This window comes from Corticium candelabrum, chromosome 2, assembly GCF_963422355.1.
Source record: "Corticium candelabrum chromosome 2, ooCorCand1.1, whole genome shotgun sequence".
Lineage (NCBI taxonomy): Eukaryota > Metazoa > Porifera > Homoscleromorpha > Homosclerophorida > Plakinidae > Corticium > Corticium candelabrum.
In genome coordinates this window covers 1,605,757-1,632,226 of record NC_085086.1, presented here as the reverse complement: position 1 = coordinate 1,632,226, position 26,470 = coordinate 1,605,757, and the positions used below count along the sequence as shown (strand labels likewise).

The 26,470-nt window shown below is 40.3% G+C and overlaps 3 protein-coding genes across 5 annotated transcripts; 1 reads left to right on the top strand and 2 right to left on the bottom strand.

The window, feature by feature from the left end:
* Positions 1–1,703: 1,703 nt before the first annotated feature.
* LOC134176116 (uncharacterized) lies at positions 1,704–5,477 on the bottom strand. The gene is made up of 6 exons (XM_062642795.1): positions 5,352–5,477; positions 5,085–5,273; positions 4,440–4,793; positions 3,365–3,595; positions 2,497–2,715; positions 1,704–2,165 (listed from the first exon to the last, which is right to left on the bottom strand). Exons 1-6 carry the CDS (start codon positions 5,416–5,418, stop codon positions 1,903–1,905), a joined length of 1,323 nt encoding a protein of 440 aa, XP_062498779.1. The 5' UTR covers positions 5,419–5,477; the 3' UTR covers positions 1,704–1,902.
* A 2,020-nt stretch (positions 5,478–7,497) lies between these two features.
* Positions 7,498–10,237, bottom strand: LOC134198329 (uncharacterized). 3 transcript variants are annotated; one of them, XM_062667700.1, is made up of 4 exons: positions 9,384–10,237; positions 9,011–9,138; positions 8,198–8,746; positions 7,499–7,840 (listed from the first exon to the last, which is right to left on the bottom strand). In XM_062667700.1, exons 3-4 carry the CDS (start codon positions 8,704–8,706, stop codon positions 7,729–7,731), a joined length of 621 nt encoding a protein of 206 aa, XP_062523684.1. In that variant the 5' UTR covers positions 8,707–8,746; positions 9,011–9,138; positions 9,384–10,237; the 3' UTR covers positions 7,499–7,728. The 3 variants fall into 3 exon arrangements, with proteins under 3 accessions (XP_062523685.1, XP_062523684.1, XP_062523683.1); XM_062667701.1 differs by lacking the exon at positions 9,011–9,138 and having other exon boundaries at positions 7,498–7,840; XM_062667699.1 differs by having other exon boundaries at positions 9,011–10,237.
* Positions 10,238–10,913: 676 nt separating this feature from the next.
* LOC134198326 (uncharacterized) lies at positions 10,914–16,263 on the top strand. Its single transcript, XM_062667696.1, has 8 exons — positions 10,914–11,312; positions 11,439–14,475; positions 14,561–14,601; positions 14,705–14,779; positions 14,889–14,987; positions 15,054–15,204; positions 15,399–15,607; positions 15,687–16,263. The coding sequence occupies exons 1-8, from the start codon at positions 10,914–10,916 to the stop codon at positions 16,092–16,094; spliced, it is 4,419 nt and encodes a 1,472-aa protein (XP_062523680.1). The 3' UTR covers positions 16,095–16,263.
* Positions 16,264–26,470: the final 10,207 nt, after the last annotated feature.

Here is a 26,470-nt window from a genome sequence, read left to right as displayed (position 1 = left end):
AGGGTCGTCTCCCTGTTTGTCAACGTTCCAAGATCTTATCAGTATGCATAAGGAAGATTTTGAAATGTGCATAGCATCTATTAGCAGCAAATTTCAGGTACAATGAATGAGCTAGATTTGCTCACTTAACACCACAAGAAATGTACTGAACAAACTACATTAGCTTAGCTGATTAATCTGAAAATAGGTACGTACATCTATTTCTGGACAATAAACTCTCCCTAAATCTATATTTATGCATATATATATATATAGAGATTGCATTGTATTAGTGTATACCAGCCACCCACTTACCATATAAGTTTGGAACTATTATCTTTGTGTGCAATCAACTGATAAATAAGTTATTTAGAAAGTAATTTTTATATTTCATTTTCCTTTCTTATTTCACTATTTTACTAACTTGAGTATGAGACTGTCCTAATCTACGTGTAAGAATTTACTTCTGAATTAGCAGACAGAACACGTAGAGTTAAAGTGTACAACTAAAGTCTATTTCACTGTAATAACACACAGAGATGCCACTATATCTGCAGTCAACGTATAATTTCAACAGTAATATGACAATTTCACAAACTCATTTTTTGTGGCTTTCTTTAAGAATCATTGAAAGCAACAGCAGTAGCAGCAGCAGCAGGTAAATTTTGGTAGAACAAGTCATAAAAAGCGCGGGCAAGTACACACAGGGAAAGCCGTATATACCTCTGTGTATTATTTTAGACGACTGATAATGTTATCTGCAGCAACTGTGGGAATCCCCCAAAATGGAAACAACACAATCCTCATCAGTCAATAGTATACCGCTCTTTATTTTTCTACATCTTTAAGGCTTCATAATTAATGTGTACAAAATTGCTAATTACTTTAGTTAGTTGCAAGGATTGACTGTATTCTAAAAGTGCAGCTATGCAAGTAGACAATTACCAAGGAAGAAGTGTGGGGTACAAGTTACAAGCATGTAGTTCAAGACTTGCTTTATACATTGTATGTCATGTTTTAAAAGTTCAAAAATCAACTTAATTGTCTGCTTTGGCAGATGGTGTGGCACACTGTGTAGATCAGAGAGGCCCAGGAAGGGCGCCCAAGTGTTGTATTCGTGCTGATGCACAGCAAACACACACACACACACACACACACACACACACACACACACACACACACACACACACACACACTCACACCCACACTCACACACACACCCCACACTGGGTGATTTGTTCAAATAGAAGGCTTAATTAATTTTTAAAAAGTTGCACAAGGTTTAATTAAATTTATGAGTCACAGCTGGTCATTAAAAATAAATTCATTCTCTGAGTGATGAAAATATACCTCCAGCTGGTACACAATAGAGCAGTTTATATTGACAGATATCAAACACAATTATTTACCGATTTGATGGAACAATTTACTGAGTAATTGCCTGTTAGGTCTTGACCACCAATTGAGCAAGTCAAGTCTTACTATCTTGCTAGACAAAGTGTTCTATCTGGAGTTGTCCATTTGTTAGAAATCTTGCCGTGATGGTTTCAATTACATTGCAAAACCAAGAGGACCCTCTGGCAACATAACAGTACGTTGGAGCGATAAACAAAACAAAAGAATCTATATTTAATGCTTTGTATAATGTGTGAAATGGACACTTCAGTTGGTAAACCTGCATGCTGTTGACCAATTAAAAAGATAAGGAAGACTGGCAAACAGTATCTTTTTCAAAGTAAAATTTATTTCCAACATCACAGGATCAGGCATCAATTACTACATATGCATAGCAAAAAGCAAAGTGTATACACATAGTTGCTATAGCAACTAAAAATTATGTGGAAATTACAGTTCAGCACTACACTACAGACAAATAACAAGCTCACAAAGCAGCTAAAATGTAACACCTAAATGACTCTATTCTTATGTTTGGCTCTCAGGTAAGCAGGTTGGAGGATCAAATAAGGTATGTCCAGACTTCTCTGCCCATTGTGAATCTTTGAGCTTCTTGTCACAGAATAATGTGAGATTCTTCTTCAGCTTGTATCCATTCGTACATTTTATGACTGCTTTGCAAGTGTCTGTAACCATGTGTTTGCCTATTCTGACTGCTCTCTTTGGAATGTACTTTACAACACCATAATTGACAGAAAATGCTCTACAATAATCATGGCAACCCACAAGTGCTGTGAAAAAAAGAAACAAACTTTGTTAGAACCGGAAGTCAGCAAACAAATCATAATATGGTAAGACCTATAGCATTAGAGAAATGATTTCTTCAATAATCTATTAGACTACTACAGTAGAGCGTTTCATCTCTGGTACATTTAGTTTACGGTCTTGGAGGAATACATTGCACACATTAATAGACTACTGTGTTGCAAAGATACATCTTCCAATACAACTTAGACTATTGTATTAGAGGGATGCATCGCGCAATACATAAGACTGTTGAGTAGGAAGTAGGAATTTGACAATACATTCAGTATTGTATCTTTCCATACAATATGAGATTACCTTTGCATTTTGGAATCTCTGCTGTATAACTGCCTGATTCAGTACACATCCTTGTATTCTGCCCAATTAGTGCATAGTTCTCAGGACAAGTGTATGTGAAGTTTGTATTTGGCCACACAATGCTTTGGTCTTTCATTTCCATATGAGGAGGTAGGCTTGATATTGACTTTTCAATGGGATACTCATCACCTTTGGGAACCGCTTCTCGTTTGCAAGTGTCTGAAATCCAAGTAGTAAATTTAGACATCATTACTGATGCTAATAATGCTTTCCTGTCTCAACTGTCTGTCTGTCTGTCTGTCTGGCTATCTGTCTGTCACAACAGTCAGCAAATCCAGAAGCCAATTTTAATGCTTCCATGTTCATGTCGTATTGCAAAAAGAGATTTTCTACAATTCTGCAAAGATGCAATGCCAAAGTTATCCTTAGAAACTTTCAAATCTGTCACCTAATGATGGTGATTTAGATAGATTGTTCGATTTTGACATTCACAGTGAAGTCCATTAGTTAATGACTTTGTTGTCTGCAACCACTGATTGGTATTTTAAAAATCCCAGCATTTGTCCAAGTAAAATCTGTATGAGAATAAATTATCTGTCTGTCTGTCTGTCTGTCTATCTGTCTCTCTGTCTCCATCTCTGTCAGTACGTTTGTATTTATGTATGCATGTAGATGTACATATTTATTTTTTCAGTCTGTCTGTCTGTCTGTCTGTGTGTTTGTCTGTCTGTGTGTTTGTCTGTCTGTGTCTGCTTGTCTGTCTGTGTCTGTCTGCACGTCTGTGTCTGCTAGCGTGCCTGTGCTGTCTGACTGTTTGTCTGTCTTTCTGTCTGTCCGAATAGTTTAATTACAAAAATTCAAACCTTACGTTTACACATAGCGTGTCGCTTGTCGTATTCCCAGTCAACATTCTTTAGCTGTTTAGTCTCTCGGTCAACAGCAGCCCATTCGCCCCACAACGTACACAGTAAGTACTGAATGTCTTGAGACACGCGGCTAAATCCATCGTTACATACGGGTGTCGCCTTACTCCCCGGATGTACACCAATCTTTCTCTCATGAAACTTTCCGTCGTCAGGCATCGACAGTCTTTCACAATCTGTAGAAGAATACGGACAATAATTCATGAGACACAAATGAATTAGACAAAAAAATGGAACAAACAGAACACGAGAAACTTGAAAAAGTACATTTCTTTCTGGATAATTAATTTATTAAGTTAATTAAGACTGCATGTCCTCGTCATGTCTGTTTAATTAATATGTTGGCTAATTATTCTAGAGTTTCGACAAAATTCGTGCTAATCAGATGGATGGAGTCTTTTTATGGAGGAATACCTGTTGTAAGAAGCTTAGTAATTAAAATTGACTAATTGGTTGTAAATTAAAAGTTAAATACATACAGCAGCAAGTCAAGTGAAAACGTGAATTCGAACACCCAGACAGTGCCACACGTGTAATCCTCAAAAACCTATCATGTGTGCTAGCTAAGATTCGTTCTCTACATGTTGAACTGTGCTATATCATGGCTATATGCAGCCACTTTGTTGCTAAGTGAGTGTAATAAACTCTTTTTATCACCATCCAGACATGCAATTACGACTCGGAGTATTAGCCAGAGGGTGTTTCCACACAACACCCACTACTGCCGCCTGACCCCACATGCGCAATTGGTAATCTGATCCGCCCCTAATCACGCGGGTTCAAAGTCTATTCAAACTTCTGGGAGCAGGAGAGGGTATGGGTGAAAGTCGCAACTGGCACGAAGTCGCATTTCCTGTAACCTCGTGAACTAGAAAGATTTAGACAAAGAAGAATCACGAGAAACCGTTCCGGCGTGCAAGGAAATCCCACATCTACGAACACCTCGACCGACAGGAAAAGGCGTGGTCAGGGGTTGTACCCGAGCTCGTCGGAGTGAATCAATTATCTTCATGTTCTTACTCTTTTTGATCAATGTGACGTTTTGTGACTTGACTTCGTTACCGATCGACACCCAACATGAGTACAGCTTTAGATCTGCCTCTCTCACTTGCTCGATGACTAATTCAGACTCGGTGGGGGACACCTTCCAAGCGTATTTGCCCACGCCATGTGGTACAGAGTTCCGGTCATTGTAGAGTGGGATCCGTTTGAGTATTCCATCTTCATCTGTCGTCCATGAAAAAAGCACGGGCAACGGTCGATCCTGGTGTTGAACATAGATTTCACAGCGGAGATGAAGTTCATGTGAATTGACAGGTTCCCTGATATCCCTTCCAAGCATGTGGAACTGCACGTTTTCATAGTCTGCGTCATCTGAATCATTAGAAGAGAGAACAGAACATATAGACAGACAGACAATAGATTTGATAAGTTAGCTTATAACGTTTTCTGCGGTTGCCAGCAGCTTGCACATGGTCATGCATGCAGTTAGTACAGTGTAAGTCATCTGTAGTAGAATGCTGGACAACATCAGTTTACACCTCATGCAGACGTTTTGTGCTTATTCCAGTACGATCGTTCAGAATAGAAGTCAAGTCACCTCCCCTTTCTAGTCTAGCTCACTTTACAACTGCATGTGTATCGAGCTGCATGTTGCTGTCTCACCTCCTACGTATTGCTCCCAAGTTCTTTTCATTCTGTTGCATTTTAGTTTGATCATCTGCAATCCGTCGAGTACTGCTTTCTTCTTTATTCTACGATACGTTATGACTTCATCATCACACACGTTTCTTCCATACTGCACTCCTTTGTCGACCTTGAACTGTGGAAGCTTGGCAACAGTGCAGCAGTTGTCTGTTCATAATAAAGACGACAGAATGAGCTAGTTGTCAGAATTAAACAGAGTCTGTAAGTACATAATGTCATGTTCACCTTCAGCAGCATGTATCAAGAAGAAGATTCCACACAAGAGATGAAAAGTCAGCACAAAGTTAGGCATGATCGAAGCAGCTCAAAACAGCAAGTTGACTGATCGGATGAATGGCATGGCAGCACACAGATATCCCTTTTATAGTCTTTATTAATTAATTAATTATATGCAACTGAATATCATGCGTGTCATGGGGAATTCCCTTAGGTCCACATACGTAATTGTACAGCTGACTTTCTACTGAAACTCTAATTGCTTGGTCGTACGTTATACCGCAGTTAGTTTTCCTGCAATAGCAAAGGTCTCTTCATCTTGACCTTTCCACGCAGGAAGAACACAAGAAAGCAGAATAATCCGGTCATCTGCACTCTTTGCTGCGAGGGTCAGATTAGCTAGATTTCCCGTGTGGTGTACCTGCTATACGTATGTAGTGTAGTCTACTATGGAATGCCGTTGAGACAGACCTACACACTGCAAACACCAAAATCTAATTACATTAATAATTTATGGCTCGATCACAGTCCTGCCTATCCAGCGTTGTGTACGTATCTTTTCTCTGTTTTTATCATTTTAAACTAAATTGTTGATTGTTAATTGCATTGAGTGAGATCACATAGTTTGATACAATATTTCGATTGCTTGTGCGTCTGTCTTCTCTCTCATATCAATTCACAGAACGAAAAGAATTTGAAACGTACATGGTATGTTTCTATCAGCAGGAAATTGTTATGAAAAATGCGGATTTACCACTTTCTGCAAACAATTCTCACTAACATGCAAATCATACCATTATTAACTTGACCTATTCCAGACTATCCCACATTGTTGTGTGCATTTCCATGCGTAGCATAACGGGAAAAGGGCGATGCAACAATATGCACTGTAATCAACAAATTTATTAGTTAATTGCTTGTTAATTTTTACGTGCTCAAACTAAGCCGCATGCATTCTAAAGACGCAGAGCAATGCGGCTTGTCTGCATCGTTAACTGCGAGGTATACCTAAACAGTTAAGTTCAGTTGTCCTGATTAAAGTTTCGTGAGTTGTCTGTAGCGTAAACGACATGAATACACCTCATTTGCATCTTGTTTACGAACAGTATCCTATCACCTCTCAATCGCACTTTGCGTTCCAATTGCATGCGTACACTGTAGCAGGCGTGATTTTTCCTTTGTAAACGTTGATACGTAACAGCACGGTCTGCATCAGCTACTTCAATAACAAGCAAATTTTCTTGAGATAGCCAGCCTCGTTGTCACAGTTATTCTCTATTTCTAGACACATTTCCAGATCTACATGCATTTATAGATTTTATCAGATGGGCAAAGGGCGAAAGTCCGGTGTAGTGTAATCAACACCGGAAGTGTTTATTACTTGGTAGCTAAACCCTAACGCAGAGAATTTCTTTCTACCTTCCCTGTCGCTTCGTAATGAATTCTCCATATGCATAACACCGGATTGATTTTAAAGAATTGTGTTACTACTGGGCGTCGTGTTTGGGTTTCTTTACGTTCTGGGTTCCTATTTACAGAAGGAATTTAAAGTGTATGGAGCTTATTGATACAATGAGGAAATTAGGGGTGAGTTTGCACATTTGCCTAAAGCTACTAATCAGCAGGTCTGCTGCAAAAGCTATATTAATTAATTAAATTTATATCCAAATATTTCAAAATATTGTTTGTCTATTTCAGGACACTACACTGTAGTCAACTTCCTCAGGTCTCTAGAGATGGAAAGATCAGTAAGTAATTACGTCAGTCAGACATCAGTGCACATGCAGCCAGTGCAAACTATAGAGTTATCTAATGAGTTTAGAAACTGCAATGCTTTCCCAGGGAAGCAGCACCATGCAAGGAGTTTTAGGTAAATCTGGTAAAAGCAAATGAGTCGACATGTCTAACACCTGGGATTGTTACAGTGAAGAATTCCAAACTAAATATAGAACACTAGACACTACCAACAATCCAGTATGATACCTTCAATCAAGGTAGGCAATTTAATTACCAACTGATTTCCCTTTTTGACTTGATAAATCAATTTTAATTGCTTGGATTGAGTGTGTTTTATGAATTTAGTCTAGAATCTTCTCCAGTTCACCTTGGTTGCTTCACCACGTGGTTTCACTCATGGTATATCACACTAACATATCACCACGTGGTTTCACACGTGTTGTTACTCAGCAGAAACTAGCATTTTCTACCAAAGTTAAATTAACTTGACACAAAAATTGTTTCAGAGTGATACGGCAATACCATACATAGTCAAGTTCTATTTTGTTTCAATTTAGTAAGGTCAGCAGAAATACAACAAATCAATAACTAGAATATATTTAGTCTGTATTATCGAATTAGCAATGTTCTATATGTCAATTGTCTCACCCTAGTTCTTCCTTTCTCTGATCTTCTGTACAATATCTTCAATATTGCCCTTTCGTAAATGTCGTGTACAAGACAAGAAATTACAAGATGTTGCATACAGGTCATTATCAGTCCTGTGAAATCAATCATATGTCAAAACCATAGAAATTAACAGCAACAACATCTACACATCTGGTGTATGCAATTTTCGTGCTAGTGATATAAAGTTTGGTCAAGCATATGCGCTGAGTACCCTTACACATTGAAGTGGTAGACTATATTAATTGCTTGTGAAATGGTATATATAATTAAATCCATAATTAATTTAACAATACTTTAAATATAAAGTAAACGTTTAAATTGTTTCAGATTTAAAGTTGCAAAAAGATTCGAGATACTTGTAGTCTAGAACATGCAGCCAGACCTACTGAAACTGGATATGTTGTAGCAACTCTTTAGAGTATGCATAAAGTATTGGTTACTCTACATACCTTCCAGGTAAACCACCCAATCTCCTTCTCAAGTCATCTTCAAAGTTCTCATCTTCAACTTGCTCTTCTTTTCTTACTGGAATTGTACCATTTAGACTCCTCCTGCATGCTTTGCTGAGTTTCTTGGGAGTTGAGGCTTTACGCCTGAAGCTCTTCTGTCCAGAAGACATGTTTGTAGGAGAACCACTCTTCGGTGAAGAAAAGTGTTCTGGTGGGAACCATGTAGCAGTAACTTTCACCCGGGATCGCTTTATGGAAGAAGCAGAAACAGCTGCTTTCTTCTTGATATGATGTGACTTTGATATAGTTGGTATTACACCAACTTGTGACTTAGTTCCAACAGGAAAATGTCTCGAACATATTCTGGCATTTGGTGAGACAGAATCGAGACATAACTCGTTCAGCCATTTCTGACGTAGCTCCTGATCAGAAGGAAATCTGAAAAACTTCAGAGATTTCCTTCCCTTCACAAACACATTGGAACACCCGGGAAGACAGCAAACAACCATAATAGCAACTCCAACCACACTTGATCTCGATCGAAAAACACTGCAACAATCCAAGTACAAGAACACTAAAAGATTGATCCTTTTCTGACACAATCAACAACTAGTTAGAGTCTAAATATATTAATTAATATTAATTAATTATCTTGAGTTGAATTCATCCATTATAGTATGCATGATTTCAAGTCATGATAATTTATTTATCTTTTTGGTGTTCTAATTAATATTGATAATAATTTGGTAATAATTTGATATTTAATTTATTTAATTTATCTCAAGATAATAAATTTATCTCAATCTTTCTGACCTCTCACTGCAACCAGCACGGCTTTCGATCTGAAATACGCTTGTAAATATTTGCAGTCACCCAGCCCATAAACAACTAAATTATCACCTCTAACTTCTACCTGATATCTGAAGCAGACAGACAGAATCCTGGACAGAAAGAAAATAAAAAGTAAAAATTAATAAAATAGTGCACAGCGCCCACGCAATAGGAGGGCTTCTCTGACTTGTCTACTACACAAGGTCTGCAGTTTGACAAGTCCTAACCCGCGTACACATACGTACACAGACTTATTTCTACATTCATGATCTCATCACTTGAAAGAACACGACAGAGTTACAACAGAGATCAGAAAACGGTTGTCACAATGTGTTTGATGCTGACAAACACTCACCTCAGGGTCCTAGTGAGTCCTCACTTGATTCCCTGTATTGCTGTAAGCAGAATAGATATTTCGAAACGAGACGATTCCACTTTCGTGCTAGTTTACGCCGTTAGTAGACGACAAGATATCCAAAGCGAACCGGGCTGTATACACGGGACAATGACGTCTGCACTGTCACGCCCATCTTAGCTAATAGGTCAGAAGTATGCTCCTAGTTATCTAGGAAGGTCGACCAACATAATGTACCACACAAAGTTTCTAGCTGCGTGCGTCATGTCTATTCATCGCTTTTGCATCGCAATCCTTTGCTTCGAGAACGAGCGACTCATTCTGCTAATTGCAATCCAGTTGGCGCCGGACGCGCGTAGGTGGACTACGTACACAGATTATAATATTATTACCCGGATTAGTAATTTGCCTAGTCTGGATTAGATAAAAGAAATGCATCCTAGATATACATGCAGCGTACAGATGCAAACGGCAAATGCGCATGCCTTTCCAGCTCCGCTTTCAGAGGCGTAGCGTGATCTCTAGAAATGGGGATAAACTTCACGATGCTATAAAACACGCCCACTTTTATTGACCTACAGCTAATTGACTGATACGGTAGTGGCAGATCCAGACTGGAAAAGGTGTGATGAAACATTGGAGAGAATTTATTTTGGCTGTTTGCTAAGAACTCAACAGACAATGCATATTGACCGATTTTATTTTGGCTGTTGGACATCATTGTTACTGATATATGTCTTACCTTATGTGTTTGTGGCTGACAGCTGTGTTTGTGGCTTACATTTTCCGAAATTACTTTATGGTCTCCAAGTACAGCGTAAACACAGCAGACGACAGGCAAGGATTACCTACGATCTTGCTGATTCACGTGCCTGATGACGTTAACATATCCCGGAGGAAAAATTAATGATGGATTAACAGTCCACAATTTTTATGATCACGTCTACAAATGATGGGCTATACACGGGTATAGCCCATACCACGCTACACCCCTGATTGAACGTCATGTAGTTGCTGTCTCACCTCCTACATATTGCTCTCATTTCTTGTTGCATGGTACTTTGATCATTTCTAATCTTTCTAATGTGGAGTGGCTTTCTTTGTTTTTTTGATACGATACAATTATTGAACACTTTGTGTCGAAGATTTATGCTCTCGTTTAATAGCAATGGCAATCTCTAGAAGTACAGCAACAGTGTAGCATTAAATTGGTTTTTTGGACTATGACTTATTATCAACGACCCCAAAATGTTAAATGAGGATCAAACAGTAAAGGTTTGGCCATGGTACAGAAGGTCAAGCGAGTAGATACGCTTCATAGTGCGTATATAGACATTTAGAATTTGCTTCCGCTTAGTAAATCACGAGATATTTTCCTGGTTGCGTGGTCACTTTAGCTTTTGTCTGCAAATATATAATTTACATTGATCAATTACAATTTGCTTCCGCCTCGTGATCACGAGACGTTTTCCTAGAGTACATAGCGGCTTTATTTGAGTTGAGCCGTCAGTACAGCTTTTGTCGGTAAAGATGAGTGCACCAGTCGTAAAAGTAGATGATGTAGAAGTCAGCATTACAATTGAAAAGCAGAAAGCAGGAGATAAGAGACAGCCTCGTCGCAATGGCAGCATTTTCTTTCAAACAGTTTCTCATGTCGTCGGCGTCGTCCTCTTTATCTTGGTTCTGTCTACTCTTGTCATGTCAAAATTGTCGTTTTTGATAATGACAAACCAATTCAATGATACAAGATCGTCGTCTGTCAATGAATCTGTTGAAAGTCTGAAAACAAAGAAAGCGGCCGACTTTTGGCGCCTTCTTATAGCGCTCATCATTCCAAGTCTGTTTTCTTTCCTACGCTGCATTTGGTGCGGTCTAATCAGTCGTTCGAAGAGAAACTACCCGTGGCCAAATAAGTTGGCGATTTTAGCTGTGAGTTTAAACGTCATTTGCATTTTGTTTGTCTCTTACTTGTCAGCATGCACGTGACTGTATAAACTACGGACAAACATTTACATGTCTAAGTGTTGATTCACTGTTTCATGTCTTTGATTTTAGGGATTTGTCACGTCAGTTTTAGAAAGTGTTGCTCTGTGCATATTTACCTTTATTGTCGCTGCTCGAATTCCCCACGCTGCGATAACTATCGCTCTCATGTCCGGGGTTTTCGGATTTACCATCGTTAGTCAATTGCGACACATTCGCAATGCTGCTCAAAGACGAGATGCTACCAACATAAGACATGCTGCTAAAGAAGTTAATGATGCGCATGGAATACATTACCATCTTTTCCAGGATGGGAATGACAATGGAAATGAGCAGCAGAATGTTCGAGAAGAACACGAACTAATGAAAATGGGAGAAACGAACGGAGAGAATAGTAACCAAACACAATCTATTGGGGAAGCACCACTTCCAAAATGGAATAAGGTTTTTAAGCCTTCCCGCACGGTTGCAACGTGGATTGCTCTCGGTTTACATGTTGGTAGCATTGCGATTCTCGTTATCTTGCTCTGTATTTTTAACAGCCACTTTCATAACAATCACTGGGTTGTTCTCACTTCTATTCCAATCGTTCTCGGCTTGCTGTCGATTGTATGGTGTTCACCTATTCAAAATTACCTGAACACACCCGTTCCTCAGAGTGATTCAGGCGACGGTCGACCAGAAGCAAGCGCTCGATGGAAGAATGGCATTCTGACAAACTTCTGGAGAATGATATCGCTTCCCGTTGTGGCTATAATTATGTCGGCTATCCCTTATGCGGATTTGAACGTAGGCATAGACTATCTAGGACAGGGTTTAGCATATTTGAGAAATACGTCTCGCGATACGTTTTTTCTCGTTAACATCTTTTGTACTTGGGGAGCGTACATATTGTCATGGTTTGCTTGTACGATACGAAAGGGTACGATCGGATTCATTTGGCCTCTGTTACTTGCAACTCCTGTCGCCATCGGTACGACCTTTGGAGTTTGCTCTAATGATCAGCTAGAAAGTGCTATAGCTTGCACGGGCAATCTTCAGATACCATTTTACGAACATGGCCTCGTTCCCATATGTTTGTTTCTCTTGTGGATATCTCAAATTATATGCTGTGTGTTCTACGTGTGGCGAACCAAACTCATTGCATTGATAAAGGAAGAAAACCTATTCATTCAATCGTATTACAATTGTCCCTTTACCGAACAGAATCTTATGCTCAACAGAGAAACAGAGTTTGATGACGAGAATGTCAAAAATCCCGAAAATGACGCTAGTAAAAGTTACGTGTTCATCTGCACGACAATGTATCGAGAACAGCTACACGAACAGAAGCAGCTCCTCAAGTGCATTCACAATATAGACGAACATAAAAATCGGAGTCGCAAATTTGAATGTCACGTGTTCTTTGATGGTGGTGCTAAAGGCTGTCATACCACAGAATATGCCAATCAACTCTTTAGTCTACTAAAAGATACGCTAAAGATCGAATTGAGTAATGGTACAAAATGGGAAACGCCATACGGACTGCAGATAAATTGGAAGTTGCCTGGATTGATACCTTTCTTTGTTCACTTGAAAGATCCGAAAAAAGTAAAAAAGAAAAAGCGCTGGAGTCAAATCATGTACTTGTCATACATTCTCGATTTTCGTTGTCCGAAATCAATTGGTAGAGAACACAACACTTTTGTTCTTATGACTGATGCCGATATCGCTTTCGATCTCGAGGACGTCGAAATCGTTCTCGATCGTCTATGTCGCGACAAACTCGTCGGCGGAGTTTGCGGTCGAGTCCATCCCCTCGGCAGCGGGCCGATCGTCTGGTATCAAAAGTTTGATTACGCAGTCGGTCATTGGTTTCAAAAGGTAGCCGAACACGTTCTGGGCTCGGTCATGTGCTGTCCGGGATGTTTCAGTGTCTTTCGAGCACCAGCATTGCGAGAGGTTTTACCCGAGTATGCGACCAAAGCAGAAAAAGCCAAAGAGTTTTTGACGAAAGACATGGGAGAAGATCGATGGCTCTGCACGTTAATGGTTGAAGCAGGTTGGCGACTAGAATACGCGGCTGCTGCAGTCAGTTATACATTCTGTCCGGACAGTTTTGAAGAGTTTTATAAACAACGCAGACGATGGATACCGTCGACGATGGCTAACTTGATGCAGCTGTGTTCCAACGCAGCGAAAGTCATAAGCAACAACGACGCCGTCTCTATCATCTTCATTCTCTATCAAGCAGCAATGATTTTCTCCACAATTGTCGCACCCTCGACCGTCATCCTGGTTATGGCGGCTGGTATAACTTACGCTTTTAACACGTCGTCTGATTACGACAGTAGTGGGGCATACATTACGTTTCTTGTTCTCTTTATTTTGGTATCCTTTATATACGGCGTTGTGTGCATCTGGTGTCGACCAGATACACAATTAAAAATGGCCAAAATTTTGACTTTTATTTTTTCTATTGTGATGGGGATGGTTGCTGTCGGAGTGATTGTTCAAATTGTTAGTAGACCTGAAGGACCAGAGGCACCCACACCTACAACTTCTCATCTAAACTCGTCGAGTCCGACCCATGCGAACAACGGAATTTCATTGGAAGATGTTGCTCTAAGTACTTGGTATCTCGCTGGACTCTCGTCGATATTCTTCGTGACTGCACTTCTTCATCCAACCGAGTTCTTTTGTCTTTTCCATTCCTTGTGGTATCTTCTCTGTCTTCCATCTGGTTATCTCTTTCTTATTATCTATTCCATCTGTAACTTAAACAGTGACTCCTGGGGAACTCGCGAAACAGCCACGCAGAACACTGAAGGCCAGAGTGTGTGGTCGTTTGTTCGATATTTCGTCGATAAATTGAAAGAAGTATGTGGTTGTTGTGACTGTTGTCACTCATCGATTACGGCTAAGCCGTCGACACCGGAGTTACGGTCTGTAAAAGTTCAAACGATATCAATGACGGATGACGAATCCGGTACACCGAATTCACGATCTGTAGAAGTGCAGACGACATCAGTGACACGTGACGATGACGATGAAAACGTTACCCAAACAAATTCAGATCTGTCTTCGCGTGTAGACCAAACGGAAAGCGAAGATCGAGCATCAACTACGGGTAAATCATTTCAATTCCGCATTTGAGAACTTATCATATTATATTTTGTTGTATCTTCTCTACCAACATTGCTGATTCTGTTTAGGTATTCCAATTAGAAGATTCTTTGCAAATATTGGTCTCGAGGTAAGTTTAATTTTGCTTAATAATTAGATTATTCATAAAATATGCCAGTGTGTATAGTCTGTGTGGGGTAATATCATCCGCTAAACTAACTGTTGTTACATAGGATACAAACTGCGCCGAGAAGTTTGAAGCTGCAGGTTATGCAGACACGTCATTCTTTATCAAAATGAAGGAAAAGGTATACACTCGTAACATTATGTTTAAACCGACATGCATAACATCTTCACTTTTGCTTAATTCAACAAAATTTTAGATATATTGTTGATACAGTTTCTTTGTATACATAGCATATTAGATCTTTGGGCGTGACAAAGACTGGCGTTGTTAAGCGTATAATGAGGGCAATAGATGAGCTACCCGACCCATCTGTACCACGAGGTGTTCCAGTAAGTATCAAGTGAAATCTTAAAACAGAAGGGAAGAAGCTCGATCACTATGTTATTAACGTTTAGAATGACGTATCTCATTGGTTACTGTCATTTGGCCTATCTCAGTATGAAGGAAAGTTTGCAAGAGCAGGATATAAAGGAGAGAGCGCTATAGCCAATCTACTCACTCTGAATCGAGACATTCTAGTAAACGAAGTTGGCGTAACAAAGAAAGGTTGCTAATTCTCGGTTCATACAAAATAAAATTTTATTATAACATGGTAAATTGAAATATCTATTATTACTATTGATGCATTACTCAAAGCAGGTAATAACTGATGTTGCTATTTGTTTCTAAAGGTGTATATATGTTATCTACAAAAATTAATGTAATTTGATTAACTGATTTAATTAATATGTTTGCTGTAGCACATTTGAAAAAGCTGAAAATGGCTGTGAAAATGATCAAGTATCCAACTGATCGCGAAGTGGCAATAATCAAAGCGAAGTCTGCCATCGATGCTTTAGACAAACGTAGTATGGCTGACAGCCAGGATAGAAAGCTAAAGCTCGAGTATGACTTTTGGATTAAACTACAAGCGAACGGTTTGAAACCAGAATCAGAAGAATACAAAGAGGTTTGTAGATGACTCGAGTCTCGCGTTGATTATTTGCAAAATGTTGTAACCATCGGATTGGCATTTCACTTGCTTGCAGGTAGATGAAATGAAGCAAAACTTGAAAGAACTTCGTAACGAGATGGTAGTCGTATTTGCCGTGACGAACATTATTTGGGTAGTTCTCATCACGATGCTTGGTTTTCACGCCAAGTTATCGGTTTTCCACACCAACGCTCTTGGCTTGGCATTCTTAGCCGTGTATGGCCTCATTTTTCTTGTTCAGTTCCTCGCTCTCATTTGCCATCGAATCATTACTGTTATTCACTATCTGGCTCACGATGATCATTCCTCTAGCACAAACACTGACAATCAACACGACAATAAAAGAGTTCACCAACCAAAGCGAAGGAATCCTAACACATCGAGTACAAGAGGACGAAGATCATCCAACGTGGATTATACTTCGCTTCCCAAATCTGACGAAACAACTGATGGAGAAAGTTAGGGAACTCTAGACGATACAAAACCTAATCATCGACGATTTAACTTATTGCTGTCGCTATTTGTACGAATGTTGTCTTTTCAGTAAGTCTGGCTGCTGGCCAATGGAACGCTATTCTTGTGTTGAACAGTCCGTTTTAAGATATGCTGCTGCATAGACTAACTGCATGGGGTTTTGGGGTTGGTTGATGTTTCTGAAGTCAGTTTGCTGATGTTCTAATAAAAGTTTCATGTTAGAAATGTTTAAATTTGGTTAAACTATTAGTTTAAATACGGTCACCATGCACTATATACTCTTTATTTACACCACTAAGTTACAAGTCCGTGCTTTGTCTTCACCGAACATTCTGGCACTCATAAAATACATCAAATGTTGGTCGAAACAGGGGCGTAGCGTAGCCTCTAGAACTAGGGGGAAACTACACGATGCTACGGAGCTCGCCCACTATTACAGACACGCTCATATTTATTGGTTTCTTATTGACTGATACCATAGGATCAGAGACAGATTCAGACTGGAAGAAAGGGTGCTGTATATACGGTATTGATCCTCACACGTACTTACATGCCACAATTCTTATGACGTCATATGATGGATCTAGAGCCCTCTGTCTTGCCTAGTCTCGTGTAGCCAGACCATTCCCGCCCACATCCTTCTTGGGAGATACCACGCTACACCCTGGGACTCGAATTGTCAGTACGCATGCACTTGTATGCATCCGTGCATGTATTAAACGGGTACTCTGAAGAGGACAATAAAAGATTCAAAAATACATAAAGATAATGAATTTGAGGAAAATGAGACGAAATGAAGACAAAGAAACAAACTCCATAGGTACAGGTTTTAGAAATAATTAACTGTACATGATCAGTTATGTATAATTATATATATATATATATATATATATATATATATATATATATATATAAATCATAATAATGTTAATATCTTCATGTACTGGAAATTAAATGTTAAGCTGATGTAATTAGTTAAAAGAGCGACCTTCTCTAAACTTTTATTACTCTAATAACTTAATTAGGCAACATTTATTATGTTACTTGTATAGTCATTTGTAAGCTAATCTAAGTAAATAGTGGTAATCAATGCTAACAGTAACAGTAAAGTTCTACGACGTCTTATTAGTCGTCTTTGCTGTTGGGCAGTTAAATCAGAATTACCTGACGTAGTCCTACCATATGGCCAGATTGGTGTCGGGTGCCTGGAGGTCTGGACGCAGCTGTTCATGCTTTGTCGTCATATATTACAACTCATGGTTCTGATCCTAATCTTTGCTGTTTGAAAATTGACATGTCTAACGCATTCGATGAATGCCATCGCTCTTCCTTCCTGCGACGCTTGCACTGTGACTTTCCTTCTCTCTATGATTGGTCGCTGTGGTGCTACCATGGCGAAGGTTTTCTCCGGTTTGTGATGCCTGGATCAAGTCCTCCGCTGGACTACAGCAGGGTGACCCGCTTGCACCGTTTGCTTTACTCACTAGCCCTTCTAGAACTGTTAGATGACATTGGGACTTCCAAAGGTATCAATGTTCAGTTATGGTACCTTGACGATCGTGCTTTCGTGGGCTCTCGTCATGCTATAGCTCATCTCCTGCATATCTTGCTGTCTAGGGGACCATCCTTTGGCCTACATGTGAATGAGAACAAATACGAGATATTCTGGCTTCTGGAGACCAGGATTTTCTCCGAAATTAATCTTGAAATTCAACGCACTGTTTGGGTCTCCAATGGTGTTGATTTTCTTGGCTCTCCAGTTTACGGATCAGATACTTATTTTGTTATTTCCGTATCCAAACGGATTGACAAAATTCTGCACCAGCAGATTCAGTTGTTAGTGTTGGATGACCCTCAGGTGAAACTACATCTCCTCAGGAGTTGCCTTGGTTCATGCAAGATGAATCATATTATCAGAACGGTGCCACCTCTCAATATTTTTGATGAGTTGCTCAGGTTTGATGCTGGCTTACGACAAAGCTTTGAAACGCTGACTGCGTCATCTATTTTGGACCAGACATGGCTACAGGCAACCCTTCCCATTCGCCTTGGTGTTGTAGGCCTTTGAGAGGCCAGCAGAGCTTCCTCTGCAGCATTTATTGGAAGCTGCAATTTATCACGTCAACTGTCATTTCGGCTACTAAAAAATTAAATGCCAATATCAATCTTTGAAGACGACCCATCATACTAACTTGGAAAAAGCGTTGACCTGATCATTCCTGGTGAAACTCAATGCCAACAACATCTGGCAAGTATTCTTCCGGGCTTCAGTGACAGTATAACAACAGTCTCTACTCAACATGATATCCAGCAGATCTTGGATAACAACGCGAAATGTAATATTGAAGAAAGCTGTCTCAGCCTACGTGATCAAGCACGACTGAAGCAGTGACAACTCCTCACTCGGGGGCTTGGTCAAGGGCAATTCCTAACCGCAGTCTCGACCTAGTCATGTCCCCTCAGGAGTTTGTTGTTGCCTTGCGATTACGTCTAGGAATAACTGTATTTCCACGTCATCCCACGTCATACAGATGTACATGTAATCATGTCCTTGATGAACATGCCGACCATGCCCTTGGTTGCGGACCGTTGAGAATTAAACGCCATGATGCTGTATGTGATGTTATCTACCACTGTTTCTTGAAGGAAAATGCTGGTACAGTCGTGAACAAGGATGCTCGACTCTGTCCTTTGATAGACCGGGTGATTTTTATCACCCTGATTTCTCTCAGGGCAAACCTGCCTATTTTGATGTGTCGGTCAGGAATTCATTCGGCCCTTCTCACATTATCAACGCTGCAAGTAAAGCAGCTGTGGCTGCTGAAGCTGGGGAATGTAAGAAAGATCTTCGACATAACGAGAACGTTGCAGCTGCAGGGGAGATTTTCTATCCTCTAATAGTTGAAACTCATGAAGTGTGGTCAATGCACATCCTGAAGGTTCTGAAATCCTTTGCGAAGAAAACATCTCTGTTCAACGGATTGACTTTTAGTAGAACTTTATGTAATTTACACGAACAGTTGTTATGTAAGCTTTGGCAGTACAATGCTAAATTGATAGTAAATAAGTTAGCTTTGTTTAGCTATGACATGGATTCCTTTAATATAGTTTCAAAAATTTTAATATATATATATATATATATAGTTGCTACCACAAACCGACAGATAACTGTTCATGAAATTGCCTGGAAGCTTGGCCCAGAGACAAGCCAGATGATAGAGACTTCTTTCAATTGATCTCAACACCTTCAGACAATGTGCAGCCCATACTACATTGCTATAAATATATTGAAATATAAATTTAGAAGTAATTATAACAAATTAATGTCATAATACTTAATATGTTAAATATCCATTCAGTTTTGGTTAAACTGCACGTATTTTAGGATACTTGCGTGCTATCTGGTTTTCTGAGATATTCACAGTAACAAAGAGTAGACAAATCCATGTTTGACAGCGTTATCTAAATGGCAAACAACCTGCTGCTATGATCATTACTACAACAGTTACTGTAACAGCAATTCCTAGCTGATAAACATCTAGCATATCTATACGACTCTATATAGATTGTTAGTAGCTGAACAACTTAGGTAAACCATGTCTAGATAGGTGAATGCCACTGCACTGAGATGAATTTCTTTCATCTAATCTAACTAATCCGTATAACATAGATTACACACACACACACACACACACACACACACACACACACACACACACACACACACACACACACACACACACACACACACACACACACACACACACACACACACACACACACACACACACACACACACACACACACACACACACACACACACACACACAGACACACGCAACCCCCCCACACAAATGGATAAATGAACAAATGTCAAACCCTCTACATCACTTGTGAATTACATCAACTCTAAGGTCAGTTGCGGAGCAGGCCCGGATTCAGATGGGGTACAGGGGGTTTCCACCCCCTCTTTTAGAATAGGCGTAGTTCAGTAATTTTATTTAAAAAAATTAGTAATGCTATAAATAGCTGCTACCAGGTCAACCCCCTCTTTCAAAAATTCTAGAATTCGGGCCTACGGACATAGCTCCCCTGCCTCTAGAGACAGGGCCTCCAAGCTCGTCGTGGAGGCTTAGGGCCAGCGCTACAATTCACCTGGAGCTTGGCCAAAGGCACTAAAACTGGCGCAGCTTTAGGGCTGGACACCAAGGCCCACAAGTACCTTCCTGTGCATAATGTTATACTGCCAAGTCAGCGGTCATGTCCACCCCAGTCAATCAACAGGTACTTATTTATACTCCTGAGACAAGAGAAGCAATTGTGTGCAAGTTTCTTGTTTAGGAAAATACACCATAGCTCCCCATCACTGTGACTTGAAATTTTAAACACTGCAAGGTCCCAAATGTATTTATTCTCGAAATGCACTCTCTAGCCAATTGAGATACATCACCACACACACACACACACACACACACACACACACACACACACACACACACACACACACACACACACACACACACACACACACACACACACACACACACACACACACACACACACACACACACACACCTATAAAATAAAATCCTAAATGTCAGGAGCTGCCTCTCAGAGGTCACTCCCCCAGCTGTTAAGCTGGGCCCTGTACCCTACTCAGAAAACTCTGGGCCTGCGCTAGCAAACTCCTGGAGCCGGGCCAGGCACTCGCAGGAGCACCGACTTGTGAAGCCAACTATGGTGTGAGCACCCGAAGTCTCACCAGGACCCCAGTGGCTGATGTCACGTCACAGCCGATGGCCGTTAGGACCCCAGTCAATGAACAGGTGCTCATTTAAACTCCTGAGTCGAGAGGATCAAATGTGTGTTAGTTTCTTGCTTAAGGAAATTATGCCATAGCTCGCCATCACTGTGACTTTAACTTGCAAACCTTTAAGGTCCCGGATGTGAACACTCCATAAGATGACTCTCTAACGAACTGAGCTATCGCACCACACACAAACACACACACACACACACACACACACACACACACACACACACACACACACACACACACACACAAACACACACAAACACACACACACACACACACACACACACACACACACACACACACACACACACACACACACACACACACACAATATGTATGAAAATATATTATATGTCTGTCTGTCTTTCTGTCTCCACGTCTGTCGATACGTTTGTATTTACGCATGCAGGTAGAGGAATGCACACATTTATTTTGTCAGTCTGTCTGTTTGTCTGTCCGTGTCTGTCTGTCTTTAAGTGTGTCTGTCTGCAGGTCCGTCAGTAAGTCTATGTGTTTGTCTGTCTGTGTCTGACTGTCTGTCTGTGTCTGTCTGCGCTTCTGTGTCTGCCTGAGTGCCCGTGCTGTCTGACTGTTTGTCTGTTTTTCTGTCTGTCCGAATATTTTAATTACAAAAATTCAAAAGCTTACGTTTACACATAATGTGTCGCTTATCGTGCTTCCAGTCAACTTTCTTCAGCTGCGTAGTCTCTCGGTCAACAGCAGCCCATTCGCCCCACAAAGTACACAGAAAGTACGGAATGTCTGAAGACACGCGGCTAAATCCATCGTCACACATGGGTGTTGCCTTACTCCCCGGATGAGTACCAATCTTTCTTTTATGAATCTTTCCGTGATCAGACACAGACAGTTTTTCACAATCTGTAGAAGAGTTAGACAATCATTTCTAAGAGTCACATATGAATTAGACAAAAACTAGAACATACGAAACATGAGCAACTTAAAGAAATAGATTTCTTTCTGGAAAACTAATTTATTTAGTGAATAAAAGCTATCCTCGTCATGTTTGTTTATTTTATATATTTGCTTAATTTTTCTAGTGTTTCGACCACTGTTCGTGATATGGAGCTCTTTCTAGAGAGGAATTCCTGCTTCAAGAAACATGTTAATATTAATTAAATAATTGATTGTAAATCAAAATTTAAATACACACAGCAGGAAGTCAACTGAAGACGTAAAGAAACACTAACTGCGAGCACGCACACGAGCAATTATTCCTAAAATTCTATCATGTCTGTACATTCGTTCTCTATATTTTAACTGCTCTAGGCAGCCACTTTGTTGCTAAGCGAGTGTAATAAACTTTTTTAAAAGTCACCAAAAAGGCGTGCAATTACAACTCGGAGCGTTGGACAGTGTTTCCACAGATCACCCACTACTGCAGTCACACCTACATCAAAATTTGGTAATCTAATCCGCCCCTAATAACAGAGGTTCAAAGTCACAAATTGGCGCAAGGTCGCATTTTCTGCAACCTAGTAAACTTGAAAGAGCTAGACAGAGAAGAATTACGAGAAACTGTTCCGGCGAGCAAGTTAATCCCACACCAAACACCTCGACCAACAAGAAGAGGCGTGGTCAGTGGTTGCACCCGAGCTCGTCGGAGTGAATAAATTATGTTCTTGTTCGTACTCTTTTTGATCAATGTGACGTTTGTGACTTGACTTCGTTACCGATCGACACTTAACATGAGTACAGCTTTAGATCAGATTTGGTGTGGAACACCTTCCAAGCGTATTTGCCCACATCACGTGGTACATAATTCCGGTCATTGTAGACTGGGATCCGTTTGAGTGTTCCATCTTCATCTGTCGTCCATGAAAAGAGCATGGGCACTGATTGATCCTCGTGTTGAACATAGATTTTACAGCTGAGAAGAAATTCTTGTGAATTGACACGTTCCCTGATATCCCTTCCAAGTACAGGCGCGTACCGTGGCATGGGCTAAATGGGCTATAGCCCCCCCAGTTTTTGTGGGCGTTTCCCATTTTGTCAGGTGAAAACTAGCGTTACGTAGCTTTTTGTAAGAGTTCTGTGCAAGAGGAAACCGCAGGATGATTTTTCAGTAAATAGGTGCTTGTTTAGTCTGCTCCATACTGTATATATGTATACGAGTAAACGTAATACTTTGTGGTCTGCATTGTTGCTACTAATACAATTTTTGTCAAAGGGGCGTGTCAGTGTTCGGGTATTTCAGCCCCCCCAATTCCAATGGCCACGGTACGCCCCTGCCAAGTATGTGGAACTGCACGTACATATAGTGTGGGTCATCCGAATCAATAGAAGAGAGAATAGGCAGACGACAATAAGTTTGATAATTTAGCTTGTAACGTTTCGTATGGTTGTCAGCAGCTTGCATATGGTCATGCTTGCAGTTAGTACAGTGTAAGTCATCCCTAGTGGAATGCTGCACAACATCTGTTTACACCTCATGCAGACGCAGTGCTCTAGCCAGGATATTTTGCCAACTGTCAAATTCACGTCATCAAATATAATGACGTCAGATAATGACGACATCAAATGTTTAATGTTGACATATTTGATAACAACATCACATTGTTACTTTACCTTTCCCTAGTTGTACTACGTAGAGTTTTATGCATACATATTAGTTACTGCATGATTGGTAGACTATTCAATTTAATAGCCACTCCAGACTTGTCAAATAAACCTCATTGAACATAACCTTGCTGAACATAACACAGATAGACATATAATACACTAGATTATTACAATGACAAGTTGACTTAATTAACTTAAAACTGGGATTGTGAGCTGAGCTTTAAAAAAGGAGGTTGTGCATATACGTTAGCTACTGTGACGTCAAACTTAAGAAATGAATAGTATTTAATGAATAGTATAGGGTTACTACTACGCCTTCTGACCGTTTATCCTTCTTTTGACCATAACTAGCTAATACGCTACGTTTCTAGTAGTATAATGTAATCATGTGTAAAATCCATACAAAAAACTTCGAGAATTTGTAGCTGCAAGCGTGCTTTATGAGGAAGGATCAATATGTTTTTATAACGATTACTACATCCAGTTGAGTGGTTGTACTACGTGTGGTAGGCTCTCCATTTTTCCCCAACTGGCAATAATTGCTGTTTTCCCTCCCCAAACGTCCCTTTCTTGTTCCAACCGTCAATATGACGGTACTGGTAAGAACACTGCAGACGTTTGTGCTTATTCCAGTATAATGGTATTCATGAGGGTATTCTCATAGTATAACAATATGAGAATGATTACCTTTGCATTTTGGAATCTCTGCTGTATAGCTTCCTGTCTCAGTACACATCCTTGTCTTCTGCCCAATTAGTGTATAGTTCTCAGGACAAGTGTATGTGAAGTTTGTATTTGGCCACACAATGTTTTGGTCTTTCATTTCAATATGTGGAGGTAGGCTCTTGACATTGACTTTTCAATGGGATACTCATCACTTGTGAGAACCGGTTCTCGTTTGCAAGTGGCTGAAATCCAACAAGCAAATTTAGGCGTCATTACTGATATTAATACCGATTTTCTGTCTCGACTGCTTGTTTGTCTGTCTGTCAAGCTGGCTGTCTATCTGTCTCTCTGTCTATCTGTCTGTCCGTCTGCATCTCTGTCTGTAGGCTTGTATTTTGTCAGTCTGTCTGTCTGCATGTCAGTGTCTGTCTGTCTGTCTCTGTGTCTGTGTGTCTGTGTCTGCGAGTCCTGTCTCTCAGTCTGTCGGTCGGTCGGTCGGTCTGTTTGTTTGTCTGTTTGTTTGCTGTTTGTCTGTCTACCTGTTTGCCTCTTTGTTCGTTTGTCTTTCGGTTTGTGCCTCTCTGTTTGTCTGTCTGTCTGTCTGTCTGTCTGTCTGTCTGTCTACCTCTTTGTTTCTCTTTCTGTTTGTGCCTCTTTGTTTGTCGCCTGTCTGTTTGTTGGTCTGTCTGTCTGTCTGTCTGTCTGTCTGTCTGTCTGTCTGTCTGCCTGCCTGCCTGTCTGTCTGTCTGTCTGTTTGTCTAGCTATTCGTCCAAACAGCATAATTAACTAATTGTCTATTCGTAAAATAAAAAAATGCTTACGTTTACACATAGCAGATCGCTTCTCGAATTCCCAATCAATTTTCTTCAGTTGCTTAGTCTTTTGGTCAACAGCAGCCCACTCACCCCACAATGTACACACTAAGTGCTGTATGTCAGTAGACACACGAGCAAATCCATCGCATTATACGGGTGTCGCTACACTTCCTGTATGTGTGTCAATCGTTTCTTCTCGAAACTCTCCGTCGAAAGGAGTGAACAGTTCTCCACAAACTGTAAAAAATAACAGACAAAATGTAATGAAAGTTATGTAAATTAGCTTGTTCCACAGCCCTATCGCGCGCAGGTTTGATGCTAGAGCGAGGCGAAAGGGAAAAGATCTTGTTACATCATCTGCTACTAAAATTTAGTACGTTTGCTTGTTTACCTTCTAGGCATTTTGTGCACTCTTACGCTTTATCTTGTTAGTTATATATGCATAATTGGCATTCGGTTACGCAAATATGCAAACTAATTGGCAAAGATGTTCCGCTCCTCTGTGGCAGTTGAGAGTCTCCACCCAAGAGTACTTGTAAAGAACACGGGTAACAAGTCGCGAGCGACTTCCTGCCACCCTCAGAACCAGAAAGATCTGGACAGAGCACAAACAATTTGCGTAATATTCTCCGTTGTGACGTCACCATTCTTCAGATAGAGGCGTGTTCAGCTGGGTGGTTTGCACAGTCTGCAATCACTTCAGAGTAGTTTCTTTCTCACCGCTTGTTTTGATCAACGTGACGTTTCGTGATAGCTTGATCGTGCCACCTAACGACACTCGACATGAGTACAGCTTGAGATCTCGTTCTGCCACGTGCTCGATCACCAACTCAGACTTGGTCAGGGCAACCCTCAATGCGTATTTTGTGACACCATGCGGTACTGACTTTCGGTCGATATAGAGCGGTAAATCTTTGGTTATTCCGTCTTCTTCGACTATCCAGCTAAACTGCAGTGGCAATGATTGAGCTTCGTTCTGAACGCGGACTTCACAGGGGAGATGGAATTCTTGTGAATTTACGCGTTGGGTAGTCTCTTGTGCGTGTAGTATTTGAATTTGTTCTTTCGCGTAGTCTGCATCATCTGAAACAGTGGAATAAGCTGGAGGAAAACATAATTAGACAAAGAAATTCTGTTTTAATACAACATTTGATAGCACAATTATCGGTTATTAAATAAGTTATGTGTTTGTCAGTGGTTTGGTCAATTTGTGTATGTAGTAGGATGCCATTCAACGTCTGTGTACATGCATACATGCACACATCGCATGCAGATACATGCACACATGACGCAGACATGCACACATCACACAGATTATGCTGTAGGACTTGTCCTTCAAGTCTTTCATCTCTTTTCTTCTAGCTCAAGTACAATAGGTCCAACAACATATCTGTGTGATGTGAGCATGATGTGTGCACGTACACAGACTTTGAGTGGCATCATGCTGCACACACACATTGAAAAAATACATTGAAATTGCATCTACT